This window comes from Dendrobates tinctorius, unplaced genomic scaffold (assembly GCF_039654945.1).
Source record: "Dendrobates tinctorius isolate UK_male_01 unplaced genomic scaffold, ASM3965494v1 ptg000155l, whole genome shotgun sequence".
Lineage (NCBI taxonomy): Eukaryota > Metazoa > Chordata > Amphibia > Anura > Dendrobatidae > Dendrobates > Dendrobates tinctorius.
The window spans coordinates 23,690,823-23,705,173 of NW_027361822.1; the positions used below are offsets into that span (position 1 = coordinate 23,690,823).

At 43.1% G+C, this 14,351-nt stretch overlaps 1 protein-coding gene across 2 annotated transcripts in view; it reads left to right on the forward strand.

Moving 5' to 3' along the window:
* The window catches only part of LOC141051032 (uncharacterized), a 36,859-nt gene that overhangs the window by 8,533 nt on the left and 13,975 nt on the right, over positions 1 to 14,351 (forward strand). The window contains exons 1-6 of one of the 2 annotated variants that reach the window (XM_073547831.1): positions 3,000 to 3,154; positions 12,239 to 12,352; positions 12,482 to 12,661; positions 12,744 to 12,867; positions 12,947 to 13,044; positions 13,243 to 13,333. In XM_073547831.1, coding sequence (XP_073403932.1) covers positions 12,275 to 12,352; positions 12,482 to 12,661; positions 12,744 to 12,867; positions 12,947 to 13,044; positions 13,243 to 13,333 — 571 coding nt within the window. In that variant the 5' untranslated portion in view covers positions 3,000 to 3,154; positions 12,239 to 12,274. Of the gene's footprint in view, positions 1 to 2,999; positions 3,155 to 12,238; positions 12,353 to 12,481; positions 12,662 to 12,743; positions 12,868 to 12,946; positions 13,045 to 13,242; positions 13,334 to 14,351 lie in introns of those variants that run through there. The other variant, XM_073547830.1, reaches the window with a different exon arrangement.

The window sequence follows — 14,351 nt, forward strand, 5'->3', positions numbered from 1 at the left end:
ATTAATTATTTATTCACAGTTGTTGTAGTCGGACCAAAAACAATACAGGTATCCACAGACGATCACAAATCGACGTTTCGGCCATTAAGCCTTTATCAAGAATTTATCTGAAACATATTAGACAGTAAAGAAATTCAAAAGGACAGGAAAACCTCCTTCATACACAAAAAAAGGCATCCGATCATATATTACATACAGGTCTCATACTTGATACAATTCATGAGAGATAATACGTTATACAAATTAAAAACGATAGCATTTCCAGTGCAACTCTTGAAATGTAATACACACAAAAAAATCATCATAGACCATCACCATCTTAATGAGAAGACTTAATTCATTTATATTATTTGCAGCAAACTAATACAAAAAGCAAAATAAATCTGATACCTGTGTGAATAAGATAAGTTTTTGCATTGCTATTGAACTTATTAGTTTTGTTTCTTCTGTTATGAATGAGTCACCGAAGGAGGAAAAAACAAAAATACAAGCCAAGTCCAGAAAACCTGAGAGGTTGGTAGCTATCGGATTGCAGACCCCTGATCCTATTCACAACAACTAACAGTAGCCGTGGGGGGTTCCTACGATGCCCTAGACCCCTCGATCACAGCCGGAGAACTAAATAGGCCTAAAGAAAGAAAGGCGAAATCTAAACTGCCCCAGAGCAGACCCCAAAGCAAAAACTTATCTTTGGGAAGCAGGAATCAGACTGGTCTCCAAGAATCCAGCAGAGAAATCACCAGCGACTCAGAAGCGTGTCGGCTGCCTTATATCCAGTCAGAATTTCCTGTTACCCAGTCATCATCTACCAGATCAGGTGTTTGGTAATCAGCCTCACTACCTTCCTTCACCAGAAGAGGGAGTTCATCAGACATCGACGGTGAAGGGGAAAATAAACTCACAACATGATCCTCAAATATTTGAGTAGCCACGGTCACACAAATGCGACAGTGGGAAAGTGTCACAAGAGGTGGACGATGAAACAACTGCCAAAAAGTCAGGAGGAGAGGAGGAGGACCAGGCTGTGGAAGTGGAAGACGAAGTTTTGGATGATAAAGTAACTGACCCAACTTGGCAGGAGGACATGCAGAGTGAGGACAGCAGCCAGACAGGGGAGGGAGGCATAGCACCCCAACAGCTAGGAAGAAGCCTAGTGGTGGCCGCAGCCAGAAGGTGGGCAACAGTTCCCCGTAACACCAACACAATGGAAGTTGCCAGTACAACTGTCAGGTCTTCCTGAGTCTGGTTGTTTTCTTAAAGACTCTGCCGATAACACCAAAAAGGCCATTTGCACCACCTGCCAGGCCAGCATCAGCAGGGGTAGCAAACCTACCAGCCTGACCAACACCAGTATGATCAGGCACATGGCAGCAAAGCAACCGACTTTGTGGGCTGAACCCCAGGGTCCAGGAACAGTGTCTGCAAGTGACACCACTGCTTCTTCCGCTGTTGTGTGTGCAAGCTAATCCGCTGTCCATGGTGCATGCGAAGATGCCTCCTGCCCTGCACCTGTCTTTGCACACACGCAACTAGCACCACGTCCTTGTCCCAGCGCAGCATTCAGTTGTCCATACCCCAGTCCTTGGAACGCAGGCGCAAATACGCAGCCAATGCCCCACAGGCCACACTACTAAATTCCCACAATTCACGACTGCTTACGCTCGAAATATTGCCTTTTAGGCTCATGGAGATGGTAGCTTTCCTTAACCTAATTGCGGCGGCCATCCCTCAGTACTTGGTCCCTAGCTGCCACTATTTCTCCCGGTGTGCCGTCCCCGCATTACACAAGCACATGTCCCACAACATTAGCCATGCCCTCAACAATGCAGTTACTGGGAAAGTCCACCTAACCATGGACACGTGGACAAGTGCTTGTGGGTAGAGATGGTACATGTCACTGACCGCACACTGGGTTAGCATAGTAGAATCTGGGACCCAGTCGGACCTTGGGATGGAACACGCCCTCCCGACGCTGAGAATTACGGGCCTTAAGTCAATCATTGTTGCCCCCACAGTCTACAGCTCCTGCAACTCATCCTCCTCCTCCTCTTCAACCTCCATCTCCGAAATGACCACATCAGTCACAAGCTGGAAGCAATGCAGCACCGCCTCAGCCAAGCAGCAACAGGCTGTGCTGAAGCTTATATGTGTTATGAGCTCATTTTGTGCTCCACCAGCTGGGAGTTCTCCTTCCGTTCTCCCTCTGGTGGTGACAGGAGGTGGTGAAGTTAGTTTAATTGGTAATGGTCTGCCACCTGACGAGGAGGATAATGATTGGATCTCTGGTGTATCAGACTGGATATAAGACAGCCGATGCCCTATCCTGTTGCTGGTGATTCAGTCTGCTTCTCAGGTCTTGGACTTCAGCTCTGCTCCATTCTTCTCAAGTTAAGTTTGTTTTTTGCTAATGTTCACACTTGCTCTTGTTGGTCAGCTCAGTTTTTGTGTGGTCAGCCAGCTCGGCTGGGCTGTGCTGAATCTCCACTCCTATTTATCTGTATTTGCCAATTTGCCTTTTATTAGATTGGCCTCTTTTTTGCTCTGTCTCAGAATATTTCAGAGTGCTGATATAGTGGGAGAAGTCTAGTGACTTCAGGGTTAATTTTGTTATCAGAAGTGTTGGACAATATTTTGGGTAGGGTTTTTTGGCAGACTGAAGACAGTATCTTTCCTTTCCTGTCCTTTCAAGTTAGTTTGGCCCCAATCATTTGCTCAGCCTATTTTTCTGCCTTTGTGTTTTCATCTTGCTTCACCATCAATACATGTTGGGGGCTGTCTTTCCTTTGGGGTCTGCTCTGGGAGACTTAGTTTTCCCTTTTCTTACTTTTAGGCTTATTTAGTTCTCCGGTTGTGATGAGGCGTCCAGGACCATCGTAGGCACGCTCCACGACTGCTGCTAGTTGTGTGTTAAGATCAGGGATCTGCAATCTGCATGGTTACCAACCTCTCTGGTTTTCTGAGACTTAGCGTGTGTTGTTTTTCTCCTCAGTGACCCATCCATAACATATATGCTTAGGTGACAAACCGAATAATGCTGAAGAGTTGTGGACATCTCTGGAAGAGCAGGCAGATCTTTGGCTGACACCACTTAACCTACAGCCAGCCATGATCGTGTGTGACAATGGCCAGAACCTGGTGGCAGCTCTGTGGTGAGGTGAGTTCACACACATTCCTTGCCTGGCTCATGTGCTTAACCTCGTGTTTCAGCATTTTTTCAAAACCTACCCGAGCTGCCGGATCTGGTTGTCAAGGTTCGCTGCCTGTGTCCCCATTTTAAAAAGTCAGCTACAGCTTCCACCACCCTTGCCGCACTTCAGCAGCGTTTGCAGCCTCCTGGCTCACCGACTGATGTGTGATTTCCCCACACTTTGGAATTCTACACTGCATATGTTGAGAAGGATTTGTGAGCAGAAGACGGCAGTTGACTGGCAGCATCAACAAGATCATCGGTATTCAGTTCAGACTCCACACATAAGACTTCAGGAGTGGACATGGATGTCAGACATATGTACTGTACCATCCTCCAAAACTTGGGGACTCCACCAAGATGGTGAGCCAGCTGGATTGGGACAGACTTCTCAACACCACCGAATAATGGCAGCATAACATAAACTCAAATCCAGTGTCTTTTTTTGGGCGGTCTATTCCCATGCACCTCTTCACACCCACACATGGGTATCTTCTTCCTGATTTTGACTATTTACTGTTGGCCTCCTCCTCATCCTCCACCACCATATCACCAGGGTGACCGCGGTCCGTGATGCAACACCCACATCATTTTTTAAAGGGTGTTTATGATGCCTTTTAAAAAAAAATTGCTATATAGTATGTTCGGGGTAAATGTTTGTCAGTTCATACACTTAGTGCATGGACATTACAAGTATAGGAGACCCGCCCTTTCTAATGGGCACCTTTTTTATGAGGCCCTCCTCCACGTCTCTTCCAAGGGGCATTGAAGTGCCTCCAAATTTTTGGCAGCCCTTGAATTCACTGCATAGGAAAACAGTATGGGAGACTCCCTTCCTAATAATGGGAACATTGTTTTCAGGAGGCCCTCCTGTACGTCTCTTCAAAGGGGTATTGGGATGCGTCCAAATTTTGGGCAGCCCTGCCACTCACTGCATATGCAATAACAGTATAAGAGACCCACTGTTTAATAATGGGAACAACAAAGCACAGCCTGCTGAAGGCTCTCTAAGAATAATGAGGGCCGACTGCTGGCTCTTTAAGAATAGTAAAGGTCGCCTGATGGCCCTATAAAAATAGGCTTTGTGACTCAGAGTTTCTCCTTCATAAATAAAACAGGATGTGTCTGATGATGTGTCACACACCACATGGCCAGATAAGGTTGTAGAATGATAAAATGATATTTCCCAGTGAATGCATTTGTCTTGGTTGAAAGCAATACTAAAGTTCAAAAATGTATCAAAAACGCTACGTGTGAACATAGCCCAAGGTGTGGATGAGCATTTTTGTTTTTGGTTATTTATTTTGCCTTAAATACAAGTCATTACCCTGGAAAGGATGTTCCTTAACTTATTTCCCAGGAAAATCCATTTTGGTTTGGTTTTTGTAGATCTATTGTGAGTCTGTAAAAGTGGCGTAAGACTCTGACAACATTGTTCACAGCAGTGACCTGGGAGTCAGAAAGGCTTCCAGGGGTCTTCCCCATGCTGTTCCTATGTCATTTGAGCACTGTTCTTATCGATTTCCGCAATTTCTAGTCCCTCTGCAGACCGGTGGGGGAGGGGGGGCGCTGGAAGAATGCTTGAGTTTCCCATAGACTTACATTGGGCTCATTGCTCGGGTCGAGCACCCGAGCATGCCAATTAGCTCGACCCGTGCAATGAGCACTCAAGCATTTTAGTGCTCGCCCATCACGAAACATTACCACATCTAATGGTCGACTTGTGTTTATCAATACTTGTACCGACCTGCTGTGCCGTCTCTCCGATGTATAGGGAGCCACATGGGCATTTAATCAGATAAATTACGTTTGTTAACATACATGTAAAAAAAACCTTTAATTAAAAAATGTTTGCCAGTACGTTGGTGACTAAAATACTTCCCCTTTATCACATTGTTGCACTGTTAACTGGTCGTTATGCAGGAAATTGAAGAAAGGAGAGAGAAAACAAGAGTGCTACCTAAGAGCAATAAATGATGTAAAATAACAGAGGTGATACTTATGTATATACTCACCTGTAATAATCTTTAATAATAATCTTTATTTTTATATAGCGCTAACATATTCCGCAGCGCTTTACAGTTTGCACACATTATCATCACTGTCCCCGATGGGGCTCACATTCTAAATTAACCTGTAACATTTGTGCAAGATAGGCACAACGTTATGCTGGAATGTAATAATAAATGGGATCCGACCCTGTGGCTTGCTGCCCATCCGATTTAGGTGGAGTTGTGTTAGTCATGTTCTATTCACAAACCTCTGCGTGGTATTCGGAGTAGTGATGAAATCACTTGCTTGCTTTTAAAATTGTATTTATTTTAAAAAATCCACTAGCATTACTGGTTTTTGCATGCTGGTTACAGAAATTAAAACAATAGTTTGAATAAATCTGTAATATCAATGAAAATACACTATTTTTATAGATATTACAGATTTATGTATACTATTGTTTTAATTTCTGTAACCAGCATGCAAAAACCAGTAATGCTAGTGGATTTTTTAAAATAAATACAATTTTAAAAGCACGCAAGTGATTTCATCACTACTCCGAATACCACGCAGAGGTTTGTCCAATATGTGACGTCTATTTGGGATTCCTTCCTCAAGAGGGAAGTGCCTCCGAAAATTGTCTTTCCACCTTGTTACACTGTGCAGTTCTCTGGAATTGTGATTTTGGGATCACTTTCTTCAAAGAATAAGGATGTGCACTATCAGAATGTTATTCACTGCTCTTATCAGTGTTTTCCCTGTATAGATCGATCTCAAAACCTCCACCTTCATTTTTGATCACCATAGTATCAAGAAAATTAATTCGCTGCGAATCAAATGAAATAGTAAACTGTAATTCTTCAATATGCCATTCAAATTACTGTAAAAAATTATATATCTGTACCGTGTTAGCCAGTAGACAGAAAAATAGAGAGTCCTCTCTATTTTTGTAAAAAATTAGTGTTTCCTGTGGCCCATTGCATACTCAAAAAAAAAATTGTCTATAAACCTGCTGTATCTTGGCATATATCCTAAATAAATGATGATTGTATGTAAAATGTTCCTCAAAAAATGTCATGTACTTATAAATTATAATAATAATTTTATTTCTATAGCGCCAACATATTCCGCAGCACTTTACATTATAGAGGGGACTTCTACAGACAAGAGACATTGCAGCATACCAATAAACACATAGATCAAAACAGATACCAATAGGAATGAGGGCCCTGCTCGCAAGCTTACAGTCTATAAGGAAAAAGATGAGACACGAAAGGTGGATGGTAACAACTGCTTTTATTGTTTGGACCAGCCATAGTGCAAGAATCGGGTGTTCCTGTTGCTGCATGAACTAGTTAACAGTCTAAATATGTAACAGTACAGACACAGAGGGCTATTAAATGCATAAAGCATGTGAGAACATGATGCGAGGAACCTAGCTATAGTAAAAAAAAAATAGAATGAGCCACACAGGGACATTTAGATTAATGCGTTGAGGTGATAGGCCAGTCTGAACAAATGCGTTTTTAGGGCACGCTTAAAACTGTGGGGATTGGGGATTAATCGTATTAACCTGGGTAGTGCATTCCTAAGAATTGGCGCAGCACACGAAAAGTCTTGGAGACAGAAGTGGGAGGTTCTGATTATTGTGGATGTTAACCTCAGGTCATTAGCAGAACGAAGGGCACGGGTAGGATGGTTGACTGAGATGAGGGAAGAGATGTAGGGTGGTGCTGAGCCATGGAGTGCTTTGTGGGTGAGGGTAATAAGTTTATACTGAATTCTGGAGTGGATGGGTAACCAGTGTAAAGACTCGCACAAGGTAGAGTCATCGGTATAACGATTGGTGAGGAATATGATCCTGGCTGCAGCATTCAGGACGGATTGGAGACAGGAGAGTTTGGTAAGAGGGAGACCGATTAGTAGAGTGTTACAATAGTCCAGACGAGAATAAATAAGAGAAACAGTAAGAGTTTTTGCAGAGTCGAAAGTAATTAAGAGTCGAATTCTAGAAATGTTTTTGAGGTGCAGATAACAAGCGCGAGCCAGTGATCGGATGTGGGGAGGTGAATGAAAGCTCGGAATCAAGTATGACCCCAAGACAGCGGGCATGTTGCTGGGGGGTAATGGTGGAACCACACACGGAAATGGTAATGTCTGGCATAGGTAGGTTAGTAGAGGGAGGAAACACGACGAGTTCAGTTTTTGACAGGTTCAGTTTCAGATAGAGGGAGGACATGATGTTAGAGACAGCGGTAAGACAATCACTGGTGTTTTCCAAAAAGGCAGGCGTGATATCAGGAGAAGAAGTGTATAATTGGGTGTCATCAGCATAGAGATGGTACTGGAACCCAAATCTACTGATTGCTTGACCAATAGGGGCAGTATACAAAAAGAAGAGGAGGGGGCCTAGAACCGATCCTTGAGGAACCCCATCAGTAAGGGGAGATGAGAGGAGGAGGAGCCAGCCAAAGATACAGTAAAGGAGCGTTCAGAGAGATAGGAGGAGAACCAATAGAGAACGGTATCCTTGAGGCCGATGGAACAGAGCATAGTGAGGAGGAGCTGATGATCCACAATGTCGAATGCTGTGGAGAGAACAAGAGAATTAGCATGGATTAGTGACCATTAGATTTAGCTGTTAGAAGATCATTTGAGACTTTAGTGAGGGCAGTTTCAGTAGAGTGAAGAGAGCGGAAACCAGATTGAATAGGGTCGAGGAGAGAGTTATCTGAGAGATAGTGGATAAGTCGGGCGTGAACCAGTTCCAAGAGTTTAGAGATGAAGGGAAGATTAGAGACAGGTCTATAGTTAGTGGCACAGTTTTGGTCTAGGGATGGTTTTTTAAGTAACGGCTGTGTAATAGCATGCTTAAATGAGGAAGGAAAGATACCGGAAGAGAGAAAGAGGTTAAATATTTTTGTTAGGTGAGTGGTGACAGCAGGGGAAAGGGACTGGAGGAGATGTGATGGAATTGGGTCACTGGTGCAAGTGGTAGGGCGAGAAGATGCAAGGAGCCTGATTACTTCTTCTTCTGTTACTGATTCAAAATCAGAGAGTGAGCTAGATGCTGTGGGGGAGGGAGGACAGTGCATGGTATGAGGTGATTGAGAGATAATTTCCTGTTGGATATGGTCAATTTTTTCTTTGAAATAATTAGCCAAAGCGTCGGTGTGGAGATCCGTGGTTGGGGCCTGCACTCTTGGGTTGAGTAGGGAATGAAAAGTGTCAAAGAGAAGTTTGGGGTTATTGGATAGTGAGGTGATGAGGGTGTTGAAATAGGTTTGTTTTGAGAGGTGAAGGGCAGTGTTGTATGATTTAAGCATAAACTTATAATGGATGAAATCTTCGGGTAGATTGGATTTTCGCCACAGACGTTCTGTGCACCTGGAGCACCGCTGTAAAAAGCGTGTTTGCAGCGTGTACCAGGGTTGTTGCCGTCTGTGCCTAGTTGTTCTATGTATAGGAGGTGCAGTTTCATCCAGGGCACTATGAAGTGTTTTATTGTAATGCTTCAGTGCAGAATCAGGACATGAGAGGGAGGAGACAGGGGCCAATGATGACTGCAAGGTTTTCATAAGTTTCTGGGTGGCCTGTATGTTTCTAAAACTGTGGAAAGTGGGGGTGACCTGGGCGGGGTGGCAGTTCTTGATAGAGAATGATAGAAGGTTGTGGTCAGAGAGCGGGAGAGGGGAGTTTGTGAAATCATCCACTGAGCAAAGCCGGGAGAAGACCAAGTCGAGGGAGTTTCCATCTTCATGCTTGGGAGAGTTAGTATGCTGTGAGAGGCCGAAAGAGGAGGTTAGAGATAAAAGGTGAGAAGCAGATGATGAGAGGGGAAGAGCAATGGGAATGTTGAAGTCTCCAATGGTGAGGGTGGGGATGTCACAGGATAGATAGTGTGGAAGCCAGGTGACAAAGTGATCCAAAAACTGATGGGAGGGGCCCGGAGGATAATACACCACCGCAACTCACATGGAGAAGGGGATGTAGAGTCTGACAGCATGGACCTCGAAAGAAGGGAAGACAAGTGAGGATACTTGAGGGATAACTTGAAAGGTACATTTGGGTGATAGGAGCAGACCAACGCCTCTACCTGCTCTGTTGCGCAATCTTGGGGTATGAGAGAAGTGTAGTCCATCATATGAAAGAGCAGCAGCAGCGGTAGTGTACTTATTTGCTTATGGGGAACACATTGGCACCCATCGCTTAACCCCTTCTTAATTGGTAAAATGTATTCTGAAATAAGAAATAGATTTCATCTAATATATAAAGCTCAATGTGGGTGTGTATGTACAGTATATATGTATGTCCGGGATTGGCATCCGCACCGTCACAGCTATAGCCACAAAATTTGACACAGTCACATGTCTGGACCCCGAGAGCATCATAGGATATGTTGTGAGGCGAAATTTTAACTCAGCGTGTTCCAATTCACCAAACAATTTTGTCCCTAACTACATAATGGGGAAAAAGTGAAAGGAAAAGTGTTGGAGGCAAATTGACAGCTGCCAGATGTGAACAAGGGGGACTTAAAGAATGAGAGCGATGGCGCCAAAAGGTATATACCGTACAGTTGCTAAGGTGCGGACCTGACATGGGATACTCACCACACACGGGGATATGAACACACACACAAAATGTGCCACACATTACCACATGCTTCAACACATATTCCACCCTCAGCACACATTTCACCACACATACACCAACCTCGCCACATAAAAGTCGAAACACAAAAGTCGCCACTCAAAACTCGCCACGCTGTCCCAGAGCTGTTTAAAAGATGAAAAATGAGCTGTGATTGGTTGCTATCAGCAACAGTTTTCTTTGTAGACAGTTGTGGTAGCTGAGGCCTATTATTCTTATCATTTCTATGGTGTTATTGTCCTTCTGTAAAGCTGGAAATAACACAATTTATTACCGTGCCTACACAGACCACCCTCTGACACAGACTGCAGAGGGAGCCCAGTATCACACAGGATAGGATTAAATACACGGCTCAGCAGGCAGTATCACACAGGAGAGGATTAGATACACAGCTCAGCAGTCAGTATCACACAGGATAGGATTAGATACACAACTCAGCAGTCAGTATCACACAGGATAGGATTAGATACATGGCTCAGCAGACTATCACACAGGATAGGATTAGATATACAGCTCAGCAGTCAGTATCACACATGATAGGATTAGATACATGGCTCAGCAGACAGTATCACACAGTATAGAATTAGATACATGGCTCAGCACAGTATCACACAGGATAGGATTAGATACGCAGCTCAGCAGTCAGTATCACACAGGATAGGATTAGATGCACGGTTTTTATGTGCAATATAATCATTATAATTTGTTATAACTAACCACAGTTGGTTACTATGCCCGGGCAACGCCGGGCTCTTCAGCTAGTATAAAAATAATGAAATCCCTTTGTATCTCAGAGAAGTTATTCATTTACAGAAGCCAACTAACCACATTCAGTCCATTTTGATGCACTATAGAGGTGTATAAACTTGTTACATGAATCGTAACAATAATCACATTGGGAGAGATATTATTAATGTTTTTTATTTTCTTTAAAAAATCTCCAGTATCAAGCAAGAACGGTTTGCTATGCTTAATTAAACGGGTCAAAATATGTTCCAGTGTAACTGACAGCGGTGACAAGACCGAATCCGTGGAAGCCATGATCGGTCTCCCAGGAGGGTCTACTAGAGTTTTATGAACGTTTGGTAGTATATAGAATATATAGGGTACTCTTTGATTCTGCCAATTTATTATCTACATCCTCCCCAGATTTGTAGGTTTCAACTACTCTGAGCATTTTTTAAATTTTATTTTAAAGGGTTATTATTCAAAGGCATATATGTATCCCAATCGGACAGCTGTTTTAATATCTCCCCGATTTTTTTTGTCCCTGTCTATTACAACAATTAACCCCCCCTTATCAGCCGGTTTAATTTCAATGGACTTTTCATTTTGTAGCATCCGGTAATAAGGAATTCTCTTTCTTCTGATGTTAAATTATTCCTAGGTGTAAAACACTCCTGAAGTATTTTATTCATCAAAGTGTCAGTATCCTTCTTAACAAAACTAATATATGTTTCGACCAGATGGTAAATCTTAGGGAGTGTTAACAAACTCTTAGTCCTTAAATCAACCAATTTCAGACATTCACCAGATCCAGCATTAGATATCTTAGATATAGGCAATGGTACAGTAGAAAAGTGTGCTTTCAATCTTATAGTGTAATGCTAATGGCCCCATACACATTAGATAGCTGTCAGCCAAACGATCATGCGGGTGACGGCAATTTCTCCCGACTCCCCCATACGCATGGTTGCCCGAACCTTCCTGTGGTCTGTATGAGAGAGCTGCTGGCAGATTCCTGTGGCGGAGAATTATCTCCAGAGAGAACAAAAGGATCGGCCTCTGAAATTTAGCATAACTTATCAGTCACTCACCGATCATCTGTCAGGAGTAGTGATGAGCGAACGTACTTGGAATAGATATTATCCGTAGCATGCTCGTGTACAAACCGAGTGTCTTCGGCAAGCTCGAAAAATATGTTCAAATCCCCGTGGCTGCATGTTTCGTGGCTGTTCGACAGATGCAACACATGCATGAATTGCCTATTTGTTGCAAAAGTAACCAAAACAACAGTCAAAAGGATGAGAGCAGAAAAATAGTCCTTGGTCACCCACTGCAGAACCATTCCTTTTATAGGGGTTGACTTTCTAATTGCCTATCATTTCTACCTGTTGTCTGTTCCATTTCCACAACAGCAGGAGAAATTGATTCACAATCTGTTTTGCTTCATAACTGGACAGGTTGATTTCACAGAAGTGTGACTGACTGGAGGTTACGTTGTGTTGTTTGTGTTTTATTAGTAGAGGTAAAGAAGAAAAAACTGGAAAAAGTAATCTATATGTTCTATCTCCTCATATGTTTCCCTTTATTATCTCCAGTAATTGTATTATTACATAGAATTCTTTATGATGTTACATCTGCTCATCTTCTTCCCATTCTCGTTCCTACGATATCGGCTCATCTCAGTGGAGATCTTCTGTATAAGAGAATTTTCCTTCAAGAATGGATATGGAAAGGGACAAGATGGCGGAGAGGATATTACACCTCACCCGCAAGATCCTCTTCTGGCTTACTGGAGAGGTGAGAGATTCTGATGACGTCACATTACATCATTGTTATCTATGGGAATAACAGATGGACAGAACTGGAGAGCTGAGGACTCTGGAAATGTCTGTAGTGAGATTTATTAATGTGTCTCTCCATAACCAGGATTACACAGTAGTGAAGAAGACCTCTAGTGAGCGCTGTCAGGCCCCTGTGTCTGAAGGATGGGGAAGACCCCTGAGCCCAATCACGGGGCCTCCACCTCACCCCCTGATACATGAGGATATCAATGACCAGAAGATCCTAGAACTCACCTTCAAGATGATTGAGCTGCTGACTAGAGAGGTGACAGCACTGGGAGTGCTGGGACATTAGACTGTAACACTATGAAGGGATCGGGGGATGACGGTATCATTGTATGTGTCAGGTTCCATTAAGGTGTCAGGATGTCACCGTCTATTTCTCCATGGAGGAGTGGGAGTATTTAGAAAGACACAAAGATCTGTACAAGGACGTCATGATGGAGGTTCCCCAGCCCATCACATCACCAGGTAATAGACAGGACTGAATACACATGGCCTATAATTATCTGTATGTAAAGAATTCAGTCCCTGTATGTGTTTCTTCTAGTTCTATCCAGTAAGAGGACAACACCAGAGAGATGTCCCCATCCTCTTCTCCCACAGCACTGTAAACAAGAAGATCCCAATGTTCCTCAGGATTATCAGGTAGATGGAGAGGAGGTGTCACGAGATCTCCCCTATGATGTGTAGACGGCTGTGAAGGTCTTGTGCTCAGTCTTGTTTTATCCACCAGTATTATATGTTTTATACTTGTGTAATGAGAACGGTGGAGATGGCAGGATTAGAGCTGATCATAGATGTGACTTCTCCATCTGTCTGTGACTTTTACAATATTTGTTTCAGGGTGAAGATCTGACCCATATTAATACTACAGAGACATATGTGATGGGTGATGAGCGTTGTAAAGAGGAGATTCCTACATATGATTACCCAGGTGAGTAGTAACCACTAAATGCAGAGAAGTCACAGATTGTTCTCAGTCACTGGATGTGGCTGCTTTATCTTCCGTGTAGTCCGGCCGTATCACAATCAAGCAGTCACCATTCTCCTGCTAAACCCAAACTGGCCCTAGTACGTTGGGCATTGGAAGTCCTTCTGTTGGAGCTAGACCTGTCTCGGCCAGCGCTTACAACCCTACTCCTTACTACCCTACTAATACTCCCTACTACCTGGAATTAGGAGATGCTGACCCTTACCTTCCCAGATCTCTAAACTGCAATGCCAGATGACAGTGTACATAGAATGTGCTGACAGCATAGAAAATCATGGGAAGAAAATTGTAATCAATATGGGGGGCCTAGCTTTTATTATGAGACATCAGACCATGTTCTTTTTATTTAAATGCTCAGATGTAAACAGTAGACACAAACATATGAAATATAATACAATTATCTTTAATTTATTTACATTTTCTCCATTCCTTTTCTATTTAAATGCTTCCCTGACACCTCCCCATTCAGGGAAGAGTAATGAAGAGAAAATCCTTCAATCAATAATTCTTGCCCATATTTTCTAAGCTCTTTGTTTCTACTTATCTCAGCAATTAATTTATTGACCTGTAGCTTGTTGTTAAAATATAATATTTCTAGAAGTTACCAGCTCTTAAAAATAATTCCCATTGCAGATAATAATAAGTGAAGTAATTAGATTAGATGGTAGGACAATCCATCTTGACTCCTCTAGAATAACAAAATAAAAAAAAATTTACCGTATGTACTCGAGTAAAAGCCGAGTTTTTCAGCACATTTTTTGTGCTGAAAAAGCCCCCCTTGGCTTATGCTCGTGTGAGGGTCCCAGAAAATGGAGGGGGAGCGGCAGCGGTGGAGCCATGGGCGTGAAGTGCAGTGAATATTCATTCATTTAATTTAAGGAGCTGGCACATATGATCGCCTGTCGCTGCAGGAAGCTGGTGACTGAGACTACTGTGCCCGCTATTAAAGAGAAAAGAATAT